Source organism: Pongo abelii, chromosome 8, assembly GCF_028885655.2.
Source record: "Pongo abelii isolate AG06213 chromosome 8, NHGRI_mPonAbe1-v2.0_pri, whole genome shotgun sequence".
NCBI classification, from domain to species: domain Eukaryota; kingdom Metazoa; phylum Chordata; class Mammalia; order Primates; family Hominidae; genus Pongo; species Pongo abelii.
Window position 1 is genome coordinate 75,825,687 of NC_071993.2, and position 25,352 is coordinate 75,851,038.

At 42.5% G+C, this 25,352-nt stretch overlaps 2 protein-coding genes across 6 annotated transcripts in view; both read left to right on the forward strand.

Moving 5' to 3' along the window:
- DNA2 (DNA replication helicase/nuclease 2) overlaps window positions 1–5,266 on the forward strand; it is a 57,406-nt gene extending 52,140 nt beyond the window's left edge. For all 5 annotated transcript variants that reach the window (XM_054523368.2, XM_054523366.2, XM_054523365.2 and 2 more), the window contains 3 exons: window positions 138–320; window positions 2,488–2,634; window positions 4,226–5,266. In XM_054523368.2, coding sequence (XP_054379343.2) covers window positions 138–320; window positions 2,488–2,634; window positions 4,226–4,294 — 399 coding nt within the window. In that variant the 3' untranslated portion in view covers window positions 4,295–5,266. The remainder of the gene's footprint in view (window positions 1–137; window positions 321–2,487; window positions 2,635–4,225) is intronic.
- Window positions 5,267–11,703: 6,437 nt separating this feature from the next.
- RUFY2 (RUN and FYVE domain containing 2) overlaps window positions 11,704–25,352 on the forward strand; it is a gene marked incomplete at its 5' end in the record, with an annotated part of 64,180 nt that continues 50,531 nt past the window's right edge. The window contains 6 exon segments of the mRNA NM_001133232.1: window positions 11,704–11,817; window positions 14,145–14,318; window positions 17,214–17,331; window positions 22,071–22,172; window positions 24,497–24,620; window positions 24,812–24,873. Of these exon segments, the coding sequence (NP_001126704.1) occupies window positions 11,814–11,817; window positions 14,145–14,318; window positions 17,214–17,331; window positions 22,071–22,172; window positions 24,497–24,620; window positions 24,812–24,873 (584 nt within the window).

Consider the following 25,352-nt stretch of genomic DNA (forward strand, 5'->3'; position numbering starts at 1 on the left):
TGTATTCAGTCTTTGAGATAGGAAAGTTTGTTATAAACATCAGTTGGGCACATAATGTAAACATTTAATCATTAAATTCAGAAAAGTTTAACTTAATCAGGATTTCTTTCTTTTAAATTGTGTCTTTTTCTATTTAGGCTGGATGCAGTCCCTCTGATATTGGTATTATTGCACCGTACAGGCAGCAATTAAAGATCATCAATGATTTATTGGCACGTTCTTCTATTGGGATGGTCGAAGTTAATACAGTAGACAAATACCAAGGAAGGGACAAAAGTATTGTCCTAGTATCTTTTGTTAGAAGTAATAAGGATGGAACTGTGAGTTAATTGTGTTTGCTACTGATTCATTTGGGGCATTTCTCTCTCTTTAAAAATTGTGGGCCAGGCGCGGTGGCTCACACCTGTAATCCCAGCCCCCTGGGAGGCCAAGGCGGGTGGATCACCTGAGGTCAGGAGTTTGAGACCAGCCTGGACAGCATGGTGAAACCCTGTCTCTACTAAAAATACAAAAACTAGCCGGGCGTGGTGGCAGGCGCCTGTAATCCCAGCTACTTGGGAGGCTGAGGTAGGAGAATTGCTTGAACCCAGGAGGTGGAGGTTGCAATGAGCCGAGATTGCACCATTGACTCCAGCCTGGGCGACAGAGCAAGACTCTGTCTCAAAAAAAAAAAAAAAAAAAAAAAAAAATGGGGTTTAACATTGAGAACATGTGGACACAGAGAAGGGAACAATATACACCATGGCCTTTAGGGGGTTGGGGGTGAGGGGCAGGAACTTAGCGGATGGGTCAACAGGTGCAGCAAACCGCCATGGCACATGTATACCTATGTAACAAAACTGCACGTTCTGCAGATGTATTCTGTTTTTTTTGTTTTTTTTTTTTAAAGAAAATGAAATTGTGGTTTAAAAGAACACATAAAACATACATCTTACTTTTTTTTTTTTTTTTGAGACGGCGTTTCCTCTTGTTGCCCAGGCTGGAGTGCAGTAGTGCGATCTCGGCTCACTGCAACCTTCGCCTCCCAGGTTCAAGTGACTCTTGCGTCTCAGCCTCCCAAGTAGCTGGGATTACAGGCATCTGCCATCTTGCCTGGCTAATTTTTGTACTTTTGTAGAGATGGGGTTTCACCATATTGTCCAGGCTGGTCTCAAACTCCTGAGGTCAGATGATCCGCCTGCCTCGGCCTCCCAAAGTACTGGGATTCCAGGCGTGAGCCACCATGCCCGGCCCATCTTACCATTTTTAGGTGTACGGTTTAATTAGCGTTGAGTGCATTCACACTGTTGTTCAACAGATCTCTGGAACCTTTTCATTTTCAAACCTAAAACTCTGTATTCATGATTAACCACCCATTTTCTTCTTCCCCAGCACCTGTAACCACCATTCTACATTCTATCTCTGAATTTGACTAATCTAAGTACCTCATATAAGTAGAATCGTACAGCATTTATCTTTTTGTGACTACCTTATTTCACTTAGCCAGCTAGTTCATCCTGTTGTAGCATGCGACAGGATTTCCTTCCTTTTTAAGACTGAATAATATTCCATTGTCTCTATATACCACATTTTATTTATCCATTCATCTGTCAGATGGAATGGTTGCTTCCACCCCTTGGCTGTTGTAATTGAGGCCTGTTTAATATAAAATCTTCCTTGTATACTTTCAAATTTATAGACAATTCAGGTTTGATTTTTTTTTTTTGAGATGAGATCTGGCTCTGTTACCCAGACTGGAGTGCAATGGCACAATCTCGGCTCACTGTAATATCCACCTCCCTGGCTCAGTGATTCTCCCATCTCAGCCTCCTGAGTAGCTGGAATTATAGGCATGTGCCACCATACCCAATTAAGTTTTGTATTTTTTGTAGAGAGCCATGTTGCCCAGGCTTGTGGGCAACTCCCGAGCTCTAGCAATCCTCCCACCTTGTCCTCCCAAATAGTTTTTTTTTTTTTGGTTTTCTTATTTTTACTTCTCCTTAGTTCATTTTTCTCAACTGTATAATACATCCATATGGTTTTAAAATATACATAATAAAAGGTTTCCTTTGTACTCCATCCCTCATCTACTCAGTTCTTGCCTCAGATAGTCTTTTTTTTTTTTGAGAGGTCAGGTCGGAGTGTGGAGGCATGGTTATGGCTCTGCATCCTTGACTTCCTGGGCTCAAGCAGCCCTGACTCAGTGATCCTTTCATCTCAGCCTCCTGAGTAGCTGGGACCATAGGTGCACACCACCACGTCTGGCTGATTTTTGTATATTTTGTAGAGATGGGGTCTCACTGTGTTGCACGGGCTGGTCTTGAACTTCTGGTCTCCAGTGATCCACCTGCCTTGGCCTCCCAAAGTACTGGGATTACAGGCATGAGCCACTACACCTGGTCTCATTCTATTCTTAAATTTGCACAGGTGTCCATTGTGTAGGGATGTGTTGTAATATATTTAACCATTCCTTTGAACTTGAATAATTGAAAATTATATTTCTTACAGGTTGGTGAACTCTTGAAAGATTGGCGACGTCTTAATGTTGCTATAACCAGAGCCAAACATAAACTGATTCTTCTGGGGTGTGTGCCCTCACTAAACTGCTATCCTCCTTTGGAGAAGCTGCTTAATCATTTAAACTCAGAAAAATTAATATCCTTTTTCTTCTGTATATGGTCACATTTGATTGCACTGTTGTGAGTATTTATTTACTTGTTTAAATTAAAGCTCTCACTATGTTGCGTAAGCTGGTCTTGAACTCCTGGGCTCAAGCAATCCTCCCACCTAGGCCTCACAAAGTGCTGTGATTACAGATGTGAGCCACGGCCCCCAGCCCATAACCCTTTTTTAATCCAGAACAAATGATTAGATTAAAATGGAGTATTATTTATTTTATATACAGGGCCTTGCTTTGTCACCCAGGCTGCAGTGCAGTGATATGATCAGAGCTCACTGCACCCTCAATCTCGCAGGCTAAAGTGACCTTCCTACCTCAGCCTCCCCAGTAGCTGGGCCCACAGGTGCATGCCACCATGCCCAGATAATTTTTGTATTTTTTTGTAAAGACAGGGTTTCACCATGTTGCCCAGGCTGGTTTTGAACACCTGGGCTCAAGTGATTCACTCGCCTCCTCCCAAAGTGCTGGGATTACAGGTGTCAGCCACCACACTCAGCCTTTTTTTTCCCCAAGAAGTGGTGCCTAACTTCACTCAGGCTGGAGTGTAGTGACGGGATCACTGCTCACTACAGCCTTGACCTCCTGGACTCAAATAGTCCTCCCACCTTACCTTTCCGAGTATCTGGGACCACAGGTATGTACCACCATGCCTGGCTAATTTTTTAAAAATTTTTAATAGAGAGGAGGTGAGCCACTGCACCTGGCCTTAAGATAAATCGTTTTTTAAAAATGTGTATGGGCTGGGCCCAGTGGCTCACGCCTGTAATCCTAGCACTTTGGGAGGCCGAAGCAGGTGGATCGCGAGGTTGAGATTGAGACCATCCTGGCTAACATGGTGAAACTCCGTCTCTACTAAAAATACAAAAATTAGCTGGGCATGGTGACATGTGCCTGTAGTCCCAGCTACTCGGGATGCTGAGGCAGGAGAATTGCTTGCACCCGGGAGGCGGAGGTTGCAGTGAGCCAAGATCTAGCCTGGTGGCAGAGCGAGACTCCGTCTCAAAAAACAAAACAAAACAAAACAAAACAGTGTATGAAGTTCTTAGGCTTCATAAGAACTTCATACTTCTTATGAAGGTATGAAGTAGGCTAAGATAAATAACTCTGAGGCCGGGCGCGGTGGCTCACGCTTGTAATCCCAGCACTTTGGGAGGCTGAGACAGGCGGATTACCTGAGGTTGGGAGTTTGAGACCAGCCTGACCAACATGGAGAATCCCTGTCTCTACTAAAAATACAAAATTAGCCAGGCATGGTGGCGCATGCCTGTAATCCCAGCCACTCGGGAGGCTGAGGCAGGAGAATCACTTGAACCCGGGAGGCAGAGGTTGCAGTGAGCCGAGATCACACCATTGCACTCTAGCCTGGGCAACAAGAGTGAAACTCCATCTCAAAAAAAAAGATAAATAACTCTTATTGCTTAAGGGCATAATTATTCATTGAATGCCATAAAGAACCTTATTTTTTTTTGTGGTCCTGTAAGTCAGATTACAAAATGTTAAATAATAACATCATAAATTTATGCCATTCCATGTTGTGCTAAATATTTCTTCCTTAATTTATTTTACATCATTGATCTTCCATCAAGAGAACATGAAAGTCTTTGCCACATATTGGGTGACTTTCAAAGAGAATAAAACACTATTTCCCTTGCCTTTTCTTACTAGGGCAGTATCTCCTCTAGCTAGTGCCCGTACAGAAAATTCTATCACCATACAAAATTTAATGCAGTATTTATGTTTTTAAGCACAGGTGTACCGAAAACTGTGAAAAGTCTAAATTTATGGGTTCTATACGTGCATTTTTGCCTGACCTAGAAAAAGAGTTTGATAAATTTTTACCAGCTTTGAAGATGGATTAACTTTTGACTTTGAGCTTTAAACTTTTAAGTCAGACATTTCAGGACTAATTTGATTTTGTAGATATCATTGTAAGAACTTTATTTGAAAGACTGGATAAAGGGATTTGATTTGTTTTCATCATTTAAGCACAGTCTTGTGATGATGAGAACACAAGTGTGATTCTTTTCTGTATTTTGAGGTCCCTAATCCAAAGCCCATTTTGCTAGGATTTTTTCTGCTATCAGATGTGTTTTCACTCTAAACCTAGTCTTTTATGACATTAATTGATTACTTCCTGTTAATTTTCTATCCTCCCTTACTATCCCCCTTTTTTGTTTTCAGTATTCAGTATTTCAGTATTCTAGAGTAGATTTTGATATAAAAGAAAATAATTCTTACATCATCTTTTGCAACAAATTTTGTTTTCTGAATTGATAATAAATTTAAAAAGTTGATTCCTATTTTTACATATGTTCATATGCCCCTATGTTTGGGGGTATCACTCAGTTCTCCTTTTTTGTGTAAAGATGTTTTGTAAAACAAAATTGTCTCAAAGTGATTATATTGTATATATAAAAAGTAACAGATTTTAACAAAGGTTAAAAGATTCTTGGGGTAACAGATTCTTCTGGGGGTTGGAAATCTTCCATTTCTCGAGGGTTTTTTTTAATGAATGTTAAATATGTTAAAATTTTTATTTCTACCTCATGTGTTTTTTTAAATTATTACTTGAAGTTTTTTATTTAATAAATTTTTTCTACTAATGGATCTTACTGTGTCAATTATTATTAATACTGAATAATAATTAAACTCAGGGTTATCTAGCATGTTTTTTTTTTTTTTTTTTTTTTTTTGAGACAGAGTTGCCCAAGCTGAAGTGCAGTGGTGTGATCTTGGCTCACTGAAAGCTCCGCCTCCCGGGTTCACGCCATTCTCCTGCCTCAGCCACCCGAGTAGCTGGGACTACAGGTGCCTGCCACCACGCCTAGCTAATTTTTTTTTTTTTGTATTTTTAGTAGAGATGGGGTTTCACCATGTTAGCCAGGATGGTCTCGATCTCCTGACCTCATGATCCACCCACCTCGGCCTCCCAAAGTGCTGGGATTACAGGCGTGAGCCACTGCGCCCGGCTGCATGTTTTCTAATAGTGACAAGTGAAGTATTGATCATGCTAGAAAGCTGAAACCAAGCAGCATTGATATTATAAAGAGATTTATGAAGGGCACACAGGATGGGCTTGATCATGGAGAGGGGTTATAGATTAGATAGGACAAACGGGAAAGGTTGCTGTGATGAAACTTAAATATTGATTAGATATAATGAGAGTATAAATCAGGAAGGAATCTGATGGTAATTTCAGTTCCTGGGAATGAAATGAATAAGAAAGTCCTTTTGCTTCATTACAGGTTTGTATGGCCTGAAAAGTAAAGCTCCATAGAAGAGAACCTGGGGATGTGTTCTGTGTTTCCTTTTTTTTTTTTTTTTTTTTTGGATCTGTCTTGGTGATGAGTCTAGCCATTTAATTGTTTAAAAGAGTTAGGAAGCTGGGCATGGTGGCTCATGCCTGTATTCCCAGCACTTTGGGAGGCTGAGGCAGGTGGATCACCTGAGGTCAGGAGCTCGAGACCAGCCTGGCCAACATGGTGAAACCCTGTCTACTAATAATACAAAAAAAATTAGCCGGGTGTGGTGGCTGGCGCTTGAAATCCCAGCTACTCAGGAGGCTCAGACAGGAGAATCGCTTGAACCTGGGAGGCGGAGGTTGCAGTGAGCTGAGATTGCGCCACTGCACTCCAGCCTGGGTGACAAGAGCAAGACTCCATCTCAAAAAACAACAACAACAACAAAAAAAGTATAAAGCCACGATGCGAAGACAATGTGGCTGTTCCAGTGGCCCCTCTCCTGAATCAGTTCAGAGTTCCTGTCCCCTTCCCCCTGACTTCCCTCTTGCTGCCGTCTCTGATTCCTTTCTTTTCTCCCTATTCCTGGCTGTCTAACGGCAGGTTTTCCCCAGAGCTCCAAGTCTGGTTTGGTCCTCTTCTTTCTCCTTGGACAGTCACTGGCTTCACCCATCACCCATGTGGCTGTTTACTTACCCTGTACTACACCCTGTCTTCCAAGTTCTAGTTATATAGCTGCCTTCCAGCCAATGCCTTCAGAATATTCTGTGAACATTTTAGACTTAGTACAAAGAAATTGGAAATTTCCATCTTCATGTGATGCCTTCCTCCTGTGATCCTTATTTCTGTAAATGACATCATCTCATGGTTCGCTGAGCTTAAAGATCTTGGCATAATTTTTCTTTCTTTAAAACATTTTTGGCCTGGGCACGGTGGCTCATGCCTGTAATCCCAGCACTTTGGGAGGCCAAGGCGGGTGGATCAACTGAGGTCAGGAGTTTGAGACCAGCCTGGCCAACATGGTGAAACCCCATCTCTACTAAAAATAGAAAAATTAGCCAAGTGTGGTGGCGGGCACCTGTAATCCCAGCTACTAGGTAGGCTGAGGTAGGAGAATCACTTGAACCCAGGAGGCGGAGGTTGCAGTGAGCTGAGATCGCGCCATTGCACTCCAGCCTGGGCAACAAGAGTGAAACTCCGTCTCAAAAGAAAAAAAAACCAAAACATTTTTCCCCCTCTAATTACAGAGCAGTACATGATTTTAGTAAGAATTTCAAACACTACATATTTTAGAAAATGAAATTTCTGTTTTTTTTTTTTTTGAGATGGAGTCTAGCTCTGTTGCCCAGGCTGGAGTGCAGTGGCAAAATCTCAGCTCATTGCAACCTCCACCTCCCAGGTTCAAGCGATTCTCCTGCCTCAGACTCCTGAGTAGCTGGGATTACAGGCACCTGCCACCATGCCCAGCTAATTTTTGTATTTTTAGTAGAGTTGGCGTTTCACTGTGTTGGCCAGGCTGGTCTCGAACTTCTGACCTCATGATCCACCCACCTCGGCCTCCCAGGGTGCTGGGATTACAAGCATGAGCCACCGTGCCTGGCCAGAAAATGAAATTTATTTGTAATCTCATCCTTTAGTAATTACATAGTTTGGTCTATGATGATCTAGGCTAGTATTTAAATCAAAATTACCACATCCACAATAAGAAATCCATTTTACATCATGACTCAATGTAGATTTGTGTATGAATATGCATCTGAAACAATACTGTCATAAAACAATATTTACCCTTTCTGTATTTGATATACCCTGATTTCTTCCACTCTATTCCATTAAAAACAAAGCGTGGCCGGGCACGGTGGCTCATGCCTGTAATACCAGCACTTTGCGAGGTTGAGGTGGGCGGATCACTTGAGGTCAGGAGTTCGAGACCAGCCTGGCCAACATGGTAAAACCCCGTCTCTACTAAAAATAGAAAAGTTAGCTGGGCATGGTGGTGCACGCCTGTAATCCCAGCTACTCGGGAAGCTGAGGCACAAGAATCACTTGAACCCAATTCAAGCAGGTGGAGGTGGAGGTTGCACTGAGCCAAGATCATGCCATTGCACTCCAGCCTGGGTGACAGCGAGACTCTGTCTCAAATAAAATAAAATAAAAAATAAATAAAAACAAAGCTAATTGCAACCTGTTAAAATTGCTTTCAGGTCCCACTAGTAGGTTGGAACCCATGGTTTGTAATATTGGTTATTCTTTAATGGCATCTTTGTGTATTTGTCGTAACCATATGAAACTATTTTTGCTGTTCCTGTGCATGCCTATTCTGTTTCCCATTTGATCTACTCTCTAGATCTGTCTGTTCCTCCATCACCATTTAGGCATCTCTATCCACTTAGAAAGACTTTAAGATGCCACCTTCTCCAAAAAGCCTTTTCTGATTTTTCTCCCAGCCAAAAGAATTATCTTCATCTTTATACAGTACTATAACAGTACCTATATGGAGCTTCATAGCATTTTTATTTTTTTTTAAGAGATGGAGTCTCTGTTGGCCAGGCAAGAGTGCATGGCAGGATCATAGCTCACTGCAACCTCAAATTCCTGGCCTCAAGCAGTCCTTCTGTCACAGCCTCCTGAGTAGCTAGGACTACCGGTGCACACCACTACACCCAGCTAACTAACCAAAAAAAAATTGTTTTTACAAACAGGGTCTTGCTATGTTGGCCAGGCTAGTCTGGAACTTCAGGCCTCACGCAATCCTCCTGCCTCAGCCTCTTGAAAATACTTGGATTACCGGCATGAGTTACCACATCTGGCTGTTTACTGCTTTTTATTTTTTTTTTTTTTTTGAGACGGAGTCTCGCTTTGTTGCCCAGGCTGGAGTGCAGTGGTGAGATCTTGGATCACTGTAGCCTCTGCCTCCTGGGTTCCAGCGATTCTCCTGCCTCAGCCTTCCAGGTAGCTGGGATTACAGGCATGCGCCACCATGCCTGGCTAATTTTTGTATTTATTTTTAGTAGAGACGAGGTTTCACCATGTTAGCCAGACTGGTCTCGAACTCCTGACTGAGTGATCCTCCCACCTTGGCCTCCCAAAGTGCTGAGATTACAGGCGTGGGCCACTGCACCCGGCCTGTTTACTGCTTTTTTAAAGGAGCAGTTGTAATTAGTAGGATACTTTAATATTTATCAATATTTTTAATGGATATTTTCTCAATTGAATTAAACCCTATAGAGAACCTATCATAGATAGTCTGTGTTAGCGTATGACCCATGGCAAGTCATTGCCAGAACCCACATTTTCTGATTAGGAATTCTGCAATTTTCCTGGCCATTATATGTATCTCCTTTCCCCTGCAGCGTGGTAACATTTTCCAGATGCTATACAAATGTTCAGAAGCATTACAGTTGTCATTGTAAGAAAATCATGTCTTGAGTCAGCTAAGGCTATGGCTGAAAGTTCTGTGGCATGATGTGACAAGCTGGTCCACCTGGATTCAGTGGACCATATTGCTCATGAAAAGGTGACTTGTAGGCTGGGTACAGTGGCTCATTCCTGTAATCCCAGCACTTTGGAAGGTTGAGTCAGGAGGATCACTAGAGGCCAGGAGTTTGAGACCAGCCTGGGCAACATAGTGAGACCCCATCTCTACAAAAAATAAAATAAAAATTAATGGTAGCTAAATGATAACTCATGAACACAAAGGAGGGAAAAACAAGGCCAGATGTGGTTGCTCATGCCTGTAATCCCAACACTTTGGGAGGCTGAGGAGGGTAGATCACTTGAGCTGAGGAGTTCGAGACCATCCTGGCCAACAAGGTGAAACCCTGTCTTAAAAAAAAAAGAAAAAGAAAAAAAAAAGGGAACAACAGACACTGGGGTCTACTTGAAGGTGGAGGATGGGAGGAGGGAGAGGAGCAGAAAAGATAACCATCGGATACTGGACTTAACTGGGTGATGAAATATCTGTACAACAAACCCCCATGACATGAGTTCACCTATGCAACCAACCTTCACATGTATCCTCAAACCTAAAATAAAAGCCTAAACACACACACACACACACACACACACACACACAATAGTTTAGGGAAAAAAGTAATCACAATGCCCCTACCCACACATCATAACTATTAACATTTTCATGTACTTTACTCAGTCTCTTACCTATGCATTTATTTTTCTAACTATGTATATATGTCTATCTATAGATATATATAGATAGATAGATATACCTTCATATTGTTGTATTTATTGATAAACTAAAACTGGGATCATAAGATATATGTCATATATTATGTAACTTTTAAAAAAAATTAAAAAGCACAAAAATACAAAAAATTAGCTGGGTGTGGCAATGAGCGCCTGTGGTCCCAGCTACTAGGGAGGCTGAGGTGGGAGGATCACTTGAGCCTGGGAGGCAGAGGTTGCAGTGAGCTGAGATCGTGCCACTGCACTCCAGCATGAGTCACAAGAGTGAGACCCTGTCTGAAAAAATAAATCTCTTCTAGCTAATAGGATATGCCTATCTAATTCCACTTGAGTCACTACTGGCCCTTACGGTGACTAGGGCTCATAATCCTGGGAACTGTGAACCAAGATGGATCCAGGGATGAAGTCTGACTTTTTTTTTTTTTTTTTTTGATACGGAATCTTGGGATTAAGGCATGCGCCACCACGCCCGGCTAATTTTTGTATTTTTAGTAGAGACGAGGTTTCACCATGTTAGCCAGACTGGTCTCGAACTTCTGACCGGGTGATCCGCCTGCCTTGGCCTCCCGAGTAGCTGGGACTACAGGCGCGTGCCACCACGTCTGCCTAAATTTTGTATTTTTAGTAGAGACGGAGTTTCACCATGTTGGTCAGGCTGGTCTCGAACTCCTGACCTCGTGCTCTATCCAGCTCAGCCTCTCAAAGTGCTGGGATTACAGGCATGAACCACCATACCCAGCCGAGGTCTGAATTTTAGTGCTTGTGTGGATATTGCTGTGGCACATAATGAAATATTTTTGAATTGTTTTCTCTCTTTTTTCACTTTAACTTTTTGTTACGAGCTTTACCAAACTGTTTTAGGGCGGGCTCTGTGGCTCAGGGCTGTGATCCTAGCACTTTGGGAGGCAGAGATGGGCGGATCACCAGGTGAAGAGATCGAGACCATCCTAGCCAACATGGTGAAACCCCGTCTTTACTAAAAATACAAAAATTAGCTGGGCCAGGTGGCGCGCGCCTGTCATCCCAGCTACTCAGGAGGCTGAGGCAGGAGAATCCCTTGAACCCGGGAGAAAGAGTTTGCAGTGAGCCGAGATCACGCCACTGCACTCCAGCCTGGTGACCGAGCGAGACTCGATCTCAAAAAAAAAAAAACCCAAAAAACAAAAAAAAAGTCGTAATTTGGGACTAACTAGTTTTAGTAGGTTTCTGCCTACTGTTAATTGCTTCAGATTTTTTGGTCCCCTTTGTGTTTGTGAAGGTGAATGGGCAGTAGTCAGGCGTGTTAGATCAGGCCCCACCAGCCCGGTGGAAGCAACGTTTGCGTGTGGCCGGCCGCCCCTTGAAATCAGGCCTTCGCGGTCCGGCGAAGCCCCCGGGACACGGAACCGAGGGCCCAGCACTCTGGCTCCTCACACATGTGGTCTCCTTCACGTTCCTTTCCTTCTCCTCGCTGTCCCAGCGGATGCGAGGAGGCTTAGAGACGGCGGGGTTGCTCTCCCGCCCGCCGCGGGCTCCGCGGGTCCCCGCCCCACACGGGGCGCCGCTCCCCCTGGGGCCGCCCGGGCGCCCTCCCGCCGCCGGGGGCGCTGTGGGCCGCAGCGGGCCTGGCTGCAGATGCGGTGGTGGCCGCCGAGCGCCTGGAGGGAGCTGCTGGCCAGGCCGAGGGAACCTCCGCCCGAGACCGCGCAGCCGCCGCCGCCGCCGCCGCCATGGGTAAGGCGAGCGGGCCGAGACCGAACGCTCGGCCCTCAGTCCCGGGCTGAGGGCCGCGGCCAGGCGGGGTGGACTGGGAGCTGTGGGAGACGCCGAGGCCGCCAGTCGGAACTGGGGCCCGAACCCAGGATGGGCGGGGACTGCCTGGGACTCAGGGGCTCCCGGGGTCGTCATGGCAACGCGCCCCCTCCCTTGTTCCGGCCCGTTCCCGCCCGGGTTCTGAGGCACAGTGGCCGAGGGCTCGAGGTGCCACGGCGTCCAGGAGCGAGGACGGGGCCAGGCAGGGTGTCACTCCCGGGTCAGGGAGCAGGCGGGGAGGGGCGATGACTTTTCAGGTTTGGGGGTGGCGGAGGGAAGACGCATCTCAGGTTTTGGCCTGGGTGCCTGACGCCGAGGGCGGGAGACGGGGAATGCTGACGCGCAGGAGCTTGGGTGAGCCCGCCGCGATGGTCCTGGGGGGCCCCAGGCCTCTGGGCAGCCTTGCTGGGGGGAGGGGGCAGGAAGAGAGGCAGGGAAGGGACTATAGGCCCCGGCAAGGTGCGGGCACTGGCCCTGGGACTCCTTGCGCGCCTGCGGCCGGTTTTGGGGGTCGCGTACGGGCCGGAGGAGTCCTGGAGCGCAGCCGGGGCGTGGCCGCGGTGTGAACGCCCCTCGGCGTGGGAACTGCCGGTGCCCAGCACCGATCTGCCTCCCAGCAGCTGCAAAACACCCTTTGTGTGGTTGTCGCATCGCACGTTAGGAATTGTGATGGGCTGTGTTAAAAATGAGAGTTGCCACGGATTATGAAACATCAAGTGGTTTCACTCCCGAAAAATAGTGGAGTCAGACCACGATGCAGATTTGAAGGAATGTCGTGTGTGGACATTTTTCCACCAGGCAGTTTGGCCATAGCAGTTGTGGCTGTTTGCATTTCAGGTTGCTTAGGATTCAGTGTCAGGCTTCATGCCTAGCCATCTAGAAATCAGAGCTAGAATACTAGATCATTGGAGACTCTGGGTTTTTTGTTGTTTTTGTTCAGTGAAGGAAAAACGGGTACATTGATTACTTGTAAATTTGTCAGAGATTATGAAATGTTATACTAAGTGCTTCGTTTTTCCACACCTTAGTTTTGTCATCTGTGTTTGTTGAAGGTATTCCCACCAGTCACAACAGTGATGAGATGATGGTGAAGTGTCTGAATTTCTAAGTAAACTGAGAATAAAATTTGTGGGAAGGAGGACAATATTTTTGTGAATTGAAAATATCTTGCTTGATGATACTGTGTCTTAAAAATATCAATTAAAAATCAGGCCTTTTAGAATATGCATCTATTAACTTGGTATTCAGACTGGCGCTGTGGGCATCCTCAACTGTGTGGATGGGTGAGGAACATTAATGTAAAACTGGTCTCTGCTTTTATTTTCTCTTTGAAAATAAAACAGTCATGCAATACAGAACTACAGTCAGAATGAAGAAGCCAGACAGAAAGAGGGTAGACTGAAAGAACTGGACGGCTTCTTCTGTGTCCCCTTACTTGTCAGTGTATTTTACCTGTCATGTTTGTTGTGGATGACACTGGAATCCTAGAATTTTAACTACCTTTTATTTTATTGCCAGTTTATTCTGAACATTTTTGCCTTGGAATTCCTCCTAAGACGGTACCTGCTATCCACCTTTTGCATGAGGCCCTTAAACCTGTTGTCTCTTACCCCAAATTTATCTCCACAGAAGATCATTTTAAAAAACTCATTCTCTGTGAAGAGGTACCAGGAAAGTTAAATACAGGAGAATGGCAGATTTGCAGGATCTTGAGAATAATTCATAAACTTTGGCTGGAGTGGTCATGGAAATTTTCTTTTTTTTCTTTCTTTTTTTTTGGTGAGACGGAGTCTCGCTCTGTCACCAGGTTGGAGTGCAGTGGCACGATCTCAGCTCACTGCAACCTCCGCCTCCTGGGTTCAAGTGACTCTCCTGCTTCAGCCCCCCGAGTAGCTGGGACTACAGCCGCACACCACCACGCCCAGCTAATTTTTGTATTTTTAGTAGAGACAGGGTTTCACCATGTTGGCCAGGATGATCTCAATCTCTTGACCTCGTGATCCACCCGCCTCGGCGTCCCAAAGTGCTGGGATTACTGGTGTGAGCCACCGTGCCTGGCTGGAAATTTTTTACAGTATTATGTGAGAGACATAAAGAGAAGTTAATCAAGGGTGTGGTTTAGCTGGGGAGAATTTGTCAACCAAGGAACAGCAAACTACTGTTGGTTTTTATAGGGGAAGGGAAGGGTTTGTATATTTTTCACTGTCATGTCTTACAAATGATGTTGGATTCCTTTCTTGTGTTTTCAGCTACAAAAGACCCCACAGCTGTAGAGAGAGCAAACTTGTTAAACATGGCTAAACTGAGTATCAAAGGACTCATTGAATCTGCTCTGAGCTTTGGCCGCACTTTGGATTCTGACTATCCCCCCTTGCAGCAATTCTTTGTTGTTATGGAACATTGCCTGAAACACGGTCTTAAAGGTATCACGAGATTTTAAAAAATTAATTCATTTTAGAATTTCCGTTTTTCAAGTGCCCTTGAGAATGGGTTATTTTTTGAGGCCATAATTACGTTACTGTGCACTAAAAAATATTGAGTGGATTGATTTTGGGAGAAAATATCTTATGACTTTATGTTTTCTAATAATGGTCTAATAATGGTCTTCAGAAAATGCTTAATTGTTAATGTTTTGTAAACAGAATATTTGATTTTTAAATTTTTTAAACTTACATAATCTGAACTATTTTCTGTTTTCTAGGACAATTATAGAGTTATATTTTAAAGCTGGTGATACTGTTATGAGCTCATATTAATAGTTCGAACCCTGTTGAACAACTGCATTGAAATAGTGGATTGTTGAAATAGAAACCTCCTAGATATATACACGAACATATGTAGAAATATCTTCTGGATGGAGTTATTCTAGAAATGTGAGCCATCCCTGAAGATGATAACAGCAGATATTGTATTCTACTCTCAGTACATATTGAATTATTGTTACATATAAAATGTTTGTTTTATATTTAATTTAAAAATATTCATTGCATAATAACTGTGCTTTTACTTATAATAATTGTTCACAGTTTTGGCTTCTAGTTCCTATGATGAGTATCTATGTAGAGGGCTATGTAAGAGTTGTACACTAGAGTGACTATTATAGAGTAAAAGAAGCTTGACTGGCCAGACACAGTGGCTTAATGCCTGTAATCCCAGCATATGCCTGTGGTCCCAGCTGTTCGGGAGGCTGAAGTGGGAGGATCACTTGAGCCTGAGGAGGTCAAGGCTTCAGTGAGCTCTGATTGTACCACTGTACTCCAGCCTGGGCAACAGAGAGAGATCCTTTCTCAAAAAAAAAAAAAAAAAAAAATTCAAAGATTTACCTAAACTTTGTTTTAATAAAAAGTACTTCAAGACAAGAAGGAAGCCTCGACATCAAAATTTGAGAAATCCTATGTGATGTTATTAGTATACTCATTTCTTTTTTTTTAAAGACTTAAAGCAATTTCTTAAAATATATAAATACTAGCGAAAGATACTCTTTTTGTACATGAATCAAACAACAGAGAAGTACACAGAGCAAAACATGGTTTTTATTCATTCTCTTCTATTAACCTCTCTAAAGGAAATTGGGCACCTGTAATCCCAGCACTTTGGGAGGCTGAGGTGGGTGGGTCACTTTGAGGTCAGGAGTTCAAGACCAACCTGGCCAGCATGGTGAAAACCCATCTCTACTAAAAATACAAAAATTAGCCAGGCTGGTGGTGTTCGCCTGTAATCCCAGCTACTCAGGAGGTTGAGGCAGGAGAATTGTTTGAACCTGGGAGATGGAGGTTGCAGTGAGCTGAGATCGTGCCACTGCATTCCAGCCCAGGGCGACAGAGTGAGACTCTGTCTCAAAAGAAAGAAAACGGGAGAATTAGATATTCTGTTATCCCTTTTCTGTTTTTTTTTCTTTTACTCTAATTGTAATCATGCTATTAGCATTATTCTGACTTCCTTCTTTTAAAAAAAAAAGTGGCTGGGTGCGATGGCTCATGTCTGTAATCTCAGGACTTTGGGAGGCTGAGGCCGACGGATCACTTGAGGTCAGGAGTTCGAGATCAGCCTGGCCAGCATAGTGAAACCCTGTCTCTACTAAAAATACAAAAATTAGCTGGGTGTGGTGCTGCATGCCTGTAGTCCCAGCTACTTGGGAGGCTGAGGCAGGAGAATTGTTTGAACCTGGGAGGCAGAGGTTGCAGTGAGCTGAGATCATGCCACTGCACTCCAGTCTGGGAGACAGACTGAGACTCTGTCTCAAAAAGAAAAAAAAATGATATGGCTTGGAGATCTTTCCATTTACGTAGACGTTTATATCAGAATTAATAGCTGTGCGATATTTTATGGTATGTATATGGCATAATTTATTTAACCATGCTCCTCTTTTTTTTTTTTTTTGAGATGGGGGTCTCACTCTGTCACCTGGGAGTGCATCTTGATTTTCCCCAAGACTGCTGAAATGGAGTTTGCCAAATTATGGCCAAAATAGTTAAATTTAAAACTATTTTTAGGCTGTATTTCCTTTACTTCACAACATATGTTGAACCATGTCCTAGCAGTTATAGGCTTATCTGGATGAATCATTATAAAGCTACTTTGTGCGTGTGATTTTCTCCCCCTGGGAAAAATTGCCTATCTTGGGTGTCCTTGGGTGGTGTATATGATAGGCACCCTGTATTTGCAGGAGATCTGGTCAGTAATAACAAAAATGTATGGCAATTTCATGGTTTTATATTGACCAAATCTCAGAATAAAATACAAAGAAAAGGAAATTCACAATTTTTCATATTTAAAATTAAAATAACTTCTTAGGCTGGATGTGGTGGTTCATGCCTGTAATTCCAGACAGCACTTTGGGAGGCCAAGATGGGAGGAACGCTTGAGGCCAGGGGTTCAAGACCAGCCTGGTCAACATAGCAAAACGCCATCTCTACTTACTTAAAAAAAAAAAAGCATTATAAAAAATAAAATAACTTTTTATTTGTGCTTGGTTTGTTTAATAAACTTACAAAGATCAATCAGCTAGGGCCACCAGCCTTTATTTTGGTACTGGTAGAGAATGAGTGCAGTCATTTTTCACTTTAATTACCTGACTGCATATTTGATATAAAAGAATGGTCACTGTGTCTTTTTATCATGCAGAAAAAAATAGCAGGATGGGCAAAAGGATCCTACTTGCACAGGCTCCAGATCCACTGGGATATGTAGTGGATAAAAGAGGAAAGGTCTCTGAATAATTGTATGTTAAGTTAGAAATGTTGAAACTAAATATTTAAAAATAAGTTACTACAGTTTTATATATTGACACTGTGTGCATTATGTGTTCTTTTTTTCAGTAAGAAAATCATTTTTGAGTTATAACAAAACCATCTGGGGCCCTTTGGAACTGGTGGAGAAGCTGTACCCCGAAGCAGAGGAAATAGGAGCCAGTGTCCGGGATCTACCTGGTCTGAAGTAAGGAGGCCTATTATTTGTTCATCCCTAGCCGCAGAAGTGTATTCGTTGTTCCTCCAAAGTACCTCACACTCTAGCTGATTGTCTTCTCTTAGTCTTAAGTCCCCTTCTTCTAATCCTCTTGTAATAAAATTATGTTCATTCTTTATGGCTCAACTCAAATCCCATTTCCTTTATGAAGTTTTTCTTAGCCTCTTCGATCAGAATTAACCACTCACCATTCTGTCTTGTATTGTAGGAAATTGAAAGTCCTTTTAAATTAGGATATATCAATTATGCATCTTTGTTTTCTGAGTGTTAAATTAGTTTGCCTGTAGTAGAAAGTCAGTAAGTATTGATGAAAGACTGATTTAGGGTGAATCCAGGGCACAGGCTCAGGAGATTCCAGTTCTCAGATAAGCCACTTATATACCCTAGGACTGGTGTAAATTTCTTTGCTTCCTCTGAAAATTGGTACCTATAATGTCACCAGCCTGTTTCATCAGACAAATGTATGTAAAATATCTTAAAAGTTGTAGTATGTTAGCTAAGAATACTTTCATGAGTATTGAAAATTTTTTGTAGGTGTAAAGTGTTAAGACTCAGTTCTTACATTCTTTTTTTCTTTTTTTTTGAGACGGAGTCTCGCTCTGTCGCCCAGGCTGGAGTGCAGTGGCACGATGTTGGCTTACTGCAACCTCCGCCTCCTGGGTTCAAGTGATTCTCCTGCCTCAGCCTCCTGAGTAGCTGGGACTACAGGCGCCCACCACCACGCCCAGCTAATTTTTTTGTGTTTTTAGTAGAGATGGGGTTTCACCGTGTTAGCTAGAATTGTCTCAAACTCCTGACCTCGTGATCTGCCCGCCTCAGCCTCCTAAAGTGCTGGGATTACAGGCGTGAGCCACTGCACCAAGCCTATATTCTGTTTTTTTTAAATTTTCTTTTTAGTTTTTATTTTCTTTCTTTATTTTTTTTGAGATGGAGTCTTGCTGTGTCACTCAGGCTGGAGTGTAGTGGTGCGATCTCAGCTCACTGCAACCTCCGCCTCGTGGGTTCAAGCAATTTTCCTGCCTCAGCCTCCCGAGTAGCTGGGATTACAGGTGCATGCCACCATGCCTGGCTGATTTTTTGTATTTTTAGTAGAGATGGGGTTTCACCATGTTAGTCAGGATGGTCTTGATCTCCTGACCTTGTGATCCACCCACCTTGGCCGCCCAAAGTGCTGGGATTACAGGTGTGAGCCACCGTGCCTGACCAGTTCTTATATTCTTTAGAGTGTAATTAAAATGTAAGCGTTCTCTTTTGTTTATCTTTGTTTATTTTATTTTATTTTGAGATGGAGAGTCTCACCCTGTTGCCCAGACTGGAGTGCAGTGGTGCAATCTCGGCTCACTGCAACCTCTGCCTCCCAGGTTCAAGTGATTCTCGTGCCTCAGCCTCCCAAGTAGCTGGGATTACAGGCATGTGTCACCATCCATACCTGGCTAATTTTTGTATTTTTAGTAGAGATGGGGGTTTTGCCATATTGACCAGGCTGGTCTTGAACTCCTGTCCTCAATAGTGATGGAATTGGCCCGGCACAGTGGCTCAGGCCTGTAATCCCAGCACTTTGGGAGGCCGAGGTGGGCGGATCACCTGAGGTCGGGAGTTAGAGACCAGCCTGACCAAAATGGAGAAAGCTCGTCTCTACTAAAAATACAAAATTAGCCGATGTGGTGGCACATGCCTGTAATCCCAGCTACTCGGGAGGCTGAGGCAGGAGAATTGCTTGAACCCGGGAGGCAGAGGTTGCAGTGAGCTGATATCATGCCATTGCACTCAAGCCTGGGCAATAAGAGCAAAACTCTGTCTCAAAAAAAGTGCTGGTATTACAGGCGTGAGCCACCGCGCCCAGCCTCCCTTTAATTTATCTTAATTCTTGTTAATGAGATAACTTTTTTTGCATTAAGCATTTTATGAAAGGTTATTTGTTTGTTTTCTCATAGTTTTACAACTTAGGGTTTGTATATGTTGTGGGGAATATGGTAATGTTTTGCTGTTATTTGTTGTTGAATGTTCAAATGTTCAAATGTTTGTAAATTGGACTTTATTGAGTGATAAAAATAAGTGGCTACTGTTGAGCACTGTGTTAGAGTAATAAGGTACCTGTTTTACATGAATTATCTCCTTTAGTGCTTCAATCAGTCTTACAGGTAAAGGTTATTATTATAATTGTATAGATGTGAAAAATAAATGCCAGATAAATTATAGTTAAAAGGTGGCAGAGGCAGGATTTAAACCCAGTTTTTAGAGTTAAATAAAGTGGCTGGGCGTGGTGACTCATGCCCATAATCCCAGAACTTTGGGAGGCTGGGATGGGTGGATTGCCTGAGAGCCCAGGAGTTCGAGACCAGCCTGGGCAACACAGCGAAACCCCATGTCTACTAAAAATACAAAAAAATTAGCTGAGTGTGGTGGTGCACGCCTGTAGTCCCAGCTACTCGGGAGGTTGAGGCAGGAGAATTGCTTGAACCTGGGAGGCAGAAGTTGCAGTGAGCCGAGATCGCATCACTACACTCCAGCCTGAGTGACAGAGTGAGACTTTGTCTCCCCCACCAAAAAAAATTTGAAAAAAAAAAAAAAAATCAAGTGATGTTTGTTCACAATTGATATTTTTGGTGTACCAGGTGTAAAGATTTTTAACAAAGAGGAAAAACAGAATTTCAACTCTCAAAAACAAAAACATAAGATTTGATTTATTTTAATATGAAAATATGTATTCATATTTTGTTAAAAAGCCAGACTCTACAATAGTAAAACCTGTTTTCTGATGGTGTTCATTAAAATGCTAAGCTATAAGAAACGCATTATTAGAAGTGAAGATCAAGTCTCTTCCTGTACTATCTGCCAAAATGTTCTCTGCATAAGAAAATATAAGAGTGTGAATGATACCACTCTCTAAAAAAAAAAAGTGGTATAAAAGTTGGTTTTTAAAAAAATTATTATTCTATTTTATGGAGACTGAGTCTCTCTCTGTTGCCCAGGCTGGAGTGCAGTGGCGCCATCTTGGCTCGCTGCAACCTCCACCTCCTGGGTTCAAGCGATTCTCCTGCCTCCGCCTCTCGAGTAGCTGGGATTATGGGCTCATGCCACCGTGCCTGGCTAATTTTTGTATTTTTAGTGGAGACGGGGTTTCACCATGTTGGCCAGGCTGGTCATGAACTCCTGACCTCAAGTGATCCACCCGCCTTGGCCTCCCAAAGTGCTGGGATTACAGGCGTGAGCCACCACGCCAGGCCGCTTTTATTTTTAATAACAGATAGAACTAAGAGAGGTATGAGATTTAATTTCTTAAATGCAACTGGATTAAAGAAACATTTGAAAACCAGGAAGCAGCACAGTGATTTCTCTTTAATTACTAGCCTGGCACCATCTTAGCTTTGTTATGATTTTTAAAATTCAGATATAATGTTACCTATGTTTTTGAAGGCATTATGGTGGCTTATTGTTGAAATTTTTTTTTTTGAGACCAAATCTTACCTTGTTGCCCAGGCTGGAGTGCGATGGTGCAATCTTGCCTGACTGTAACCTCTGCCTCCCGGGTTCAAGTGATTCTCCTGCCTCAGCCTCCTGAATAGCTGGGATTACAGACACCCACCACCAAGCCCAGCTATTTTTTGTGTTTTTAGTAGAGACAGGGTTTCACCATGTTGGCCAGGCTTCTTTCGAACTCCTGACCTTGTGATCTGCTCGCCTCGGCCTCCCAAAGTGCTGGGATTACAGGTGTAAGCCACTGGGCCCGGCCTGGTGAAGTTTTAATATTTATTTTTAGAGGGCTAAGCCCATTCAGACTAAATATTTCTGTTTTTTTTTCTGAGTCAGGGTCTCACTCTGTCTCCCAGGCTCGAGTACAGTAATGCAATCACTGTTCACTGCAGCCTCTGCCTACTGGGCTTAAGCAACCTCCTGCCTTAGCCTCCTGAGCAGCTGGGACTACAGGCACATGCCACCACACCTGGCATTTTGATGTTTTTTTTATTTTTTAATTTTAATTTTTTTGATTTTTAAATTTAATTAAATTAATTTTTTTTAAATATAGAGACAGGGTCTCCCTATGTTGTCCAGGCTGTTCTCTAACTCCTGGACTCAAGTGATCCTCCCATCTTGACCTCTCAAAGTGTAGGGATGACAGGTGTGTGCCACCGTGCCCACCTAAAATATTTCTTATAGAAGTATTCTCACCATAGTCCTGCGCTGCATAACATTTCATTCAACGATAGTGGTTCCAAAAGATTATAATACCGTATTTTTACTTTACCATTTCCATGTTTAGCTATGTTTAGATACACAAATACTTAACAATTGTGTAATAATTGCCTACAGCATTCAGTACAGTAGCACGCTATATAGGTTTACAGCCTAGGAACAATAGGGTATACTATATAGCATAGGTGTGTATACCATCTAGGCTTGCAAACGTGCACTCCATGATGAAATTACCTAACAACGCATTTTTCTGAAAGTATCATTAAGTGACACACTACTGTGTTTAGAGAGTCATTTCTTCTAAGACATTAAATAGTACCTGGATGTCCTACAGGAGGAACAGATTTACCCAGCTCTCAGGGATTGGTTTGTGTGCTCAAAAAGATAAACCTATAAAAATGAAAACAAAACCATTATAAAAATGCCCTTTTTCCTTGTTAATGTGTACCTCTAGAGATAGAAGATGTGATCTTTGGGCTAGGGCTGTTTTCTGATCAATTGGTTCTTCTCTTTAGGACCCCTCTGGGTCGAGCAAGAGCATGGCTTCGATTAGCCCTCATGCAAAAAAAAATGGCCGATTACTTACGTTGCTTAATTATTCAGAGGGATCTCTTGAGGTTAGTACTATTAAGTTGTGATCTTTTCATTTTTTATTTTATTTATATGCTATCTTCCAAAAAGGATTTAAGATGTAATATGAAAGGATATATAACATACAATAAAATGATATAAAATAAAAGGAGGAGCAAAATGAGACAGAAAAACATGATGGAGGCATAACATGGATCAGGAACTAGCCTTACATATGAATACCTTAAGCTTTATTATCAGCCAGGATGGGGAAATTTATATATATTACATTTCTTCCTCTTTGTTTAAAAATTTTTTCTTTTGCCCTGCCTGGAAACTGCCATATATAGTACATTTCTGTTAGTTTTATTTTTCTGAATATGGTTAATTCTATGGATAAAAATTTGTGTTGAAATTTGTGGCTTTAATTTCATAGGCTTTTTGTTTTTTGTTTTTTGTTTTAGAATTTGAATATCCATATTATTGCTTCAACTGTATTGTGGGCACACTTTAAATTGAAGTCCAAACATTTATTTTGGCTGGGTGTGGTGGCTCACGCCTGTAATCCCAGCACTGTGGGAGGCCAAGGCAGGTGGATCACTTGAGGTCAAGAGTTCGAGACCAACTTGGTGAAACCCTGTCTGTACTAAAAACACAAAAATTAGCTGGGTGTGGTGGCGCATGCCTGTAATCTCAGCTACTTGGGAGGCTGAGGCAGGAGAATCACTTGAACCTGGTAGAGGGAGGTTGCAGTGACCTGAGATCGCGCCACTGCACTCCAGCCTGGGTGATAAGAGTGAGACCCTGTCTCAAAAAAATAAAATAAAACGAAGGCCAAACATTTATTTAAGACAGATTTTCAGAGCAAGGCAATCAGTTCTCCAAGGGAGTGGGCCCATGGTGGCCCTCCATTCATTCTTGTTCTGTTAGAGTGCCTCTCTGATGTTGTGGAGAATTTAGTCCTGGTTTTGGTTTTACTTGTGACGCTGGTTTTACATTGTGGTTTTCCCAGTTGTTAAACGAGAATGACCATATGTTAAGCACCCATGGCTTCTCAATATTCTGAAGGATAATTAAAGTGATTAAATAATGTACATGGGACTTATTAAAGAAGGCATGAGACAGTGATAACTACTTCTCTGAATGTATGTTGATGAGACTTAGTTTTTGAACTGTCCTATTTCTTTCACAACTCTCTTTTTCAAGTTTTTAGAATGTAGATATCCCAAAGTGTCTTTAATTGATGATTATCTATTAAGATTTATAGTATACCTATCAAATGCGTTGACTTGAACATGGGCTTTGAAATGTTGCATATGTTCATTTTCTACCTTAGTCTTTATCCCAAGGGTCTTAATAAATCCAAGGATTGAAAATTCAACTCTAATAAAATATATCATAATTAGATCAGCAGCAGTCACTATCCGTCTGAGTCAGAAACGTCCCAGGGCTCAGTGTTGCCTCTTTTTATTTTTTATTTTCTTGAGATGGAGTCTTGTTCTGTTGCCCAGGCTGGAGTGCAGTGGTGCGATCTTGGCTCACTGCAACCTCTGCCTCCCGGGTTCAGGCAATTCTCCTGCCTCAGCCTTCCGAGTAGCTGGAATTACAGGCATGTGCCATCACGCCTGGCTAATTTTTGTATTTTTAGTAGAGATGAGGTTTTACCATGTTGGCCAGGTTGCTCTTGAACTCCTGACCTCAAATGATCCTCCCGCCTCGGCCTCCCAAACTGCTGGGATTACAGGCGTGAGCCACCGTGTCTGGTGCCACTTTTTCTTTTCATCCCTCCTTGCTCCTCTTTTCTCTCTCTCAAAAAAAATTTCCCTCTTTTGTCTCCTTCAGTCCTTTTTGATTTTTCAATAGAGACATTTAAATTTAAAAAATATAAAAAGTTGGCCAGGTGCGGTGGCTCACGCCTGTAATCCCAGCACTTTGGGAGGCTGAGGCCTAGAGACCATGAGGTCAGGAGATCGAGACCATCTTGGCTAACATGGTGAAACCCCATCTCTAGTAAAAATACAAAAAATTAGCCAGGTGCAGTGGCGGGCACCTGTAGTCCCAGCTACTCGGGAGGCTGAGGCAGGAAAATGGCGTGAACCCGGGAGGCAGAGCTTGCAGTGAGCCAAGATAGTGCCACTGCAGTCCGGCCTGGGCGAAAGATCGAGACTTCGTCTCAAGAAAAAAAAATTAATAAATAAAAAATAAAAAATATAAAAAGTTATTCAGATGTATAAAGGCTAATTTGAAGGCACCTAACTGAGATGGCTTCCATTTCTGTAAGGTAGAAGATTAGGAAGATAATAGTGATTTTAAATTTTAGTTTTTGAAATAAATTTGTGATTTAAAGTCCTTATTTTTTAAATTTTCACAGTGAGTTTTATGAGTATCATGCACTAATGATGGAAGAAGAAGGAGCGGTAATTGTTGGGCTGCTGGTTGGCCTGAATGTGATCGATGCTAATCTGTGTGTGAAGGGAGAGGATTTAGACTCACAAGTAAGTGAAAGTGACTAGTGCCAAATGCAGAGTGTTTTCAGTTTGCACAGTTCCTCCTTGATCAGGTGTCATTTGAAGTTGTAAACAGGACTGTTAAACACTAAAGGAATATTAAGAGTGACATTCAGTAAAGGTACTTCTGATAAAGTATTTTCTCCCCTTTAAATTAAAAAAAACTTTATTTACTTCAGGTTGGAGTGATTGATTTTTCTATGTATTTAAAGAATGAAGAAGATATTGGAAATAAAGAAAGGTATGATTTTCATAAGTTATTTCACATATTGGATTTTTTATATAGCTCTTTACAAATCATTATAAGATCCATCTATTTACAGTGTGGTTTTATTTTGTTGTTTTCCCCCTTGTGACTTCTTCATTTCGTTTTCACTTCCATTACAAGCTTTACAAAGGAGATTATGGAAAATCACTTAGGAGAAGGAGGTTTTATTAATAGTATGAAGTGGGACCTTTGGTTACACCTGTAGTTACTGAGACCCATTTTAATAGTGGTTTTTGGAATAAAAGAGATGAAAGCTTATTATTCACAAGTTTGCAAATACTGGTTTACTTCAAGATCGAACTACTTTTTTTTTTTTTTTGAGACAGAGTCTTGCCCTGTTGCCCAGGCTGGATCGCAATGGTTCGATCTTGGCTCACTGCAACCTCCGCCTCCTGGGTTCAAGCGATTTCTCCTGCCTCAGCCTCCCCAGTAGCTGGAATTACAGGCGCCCG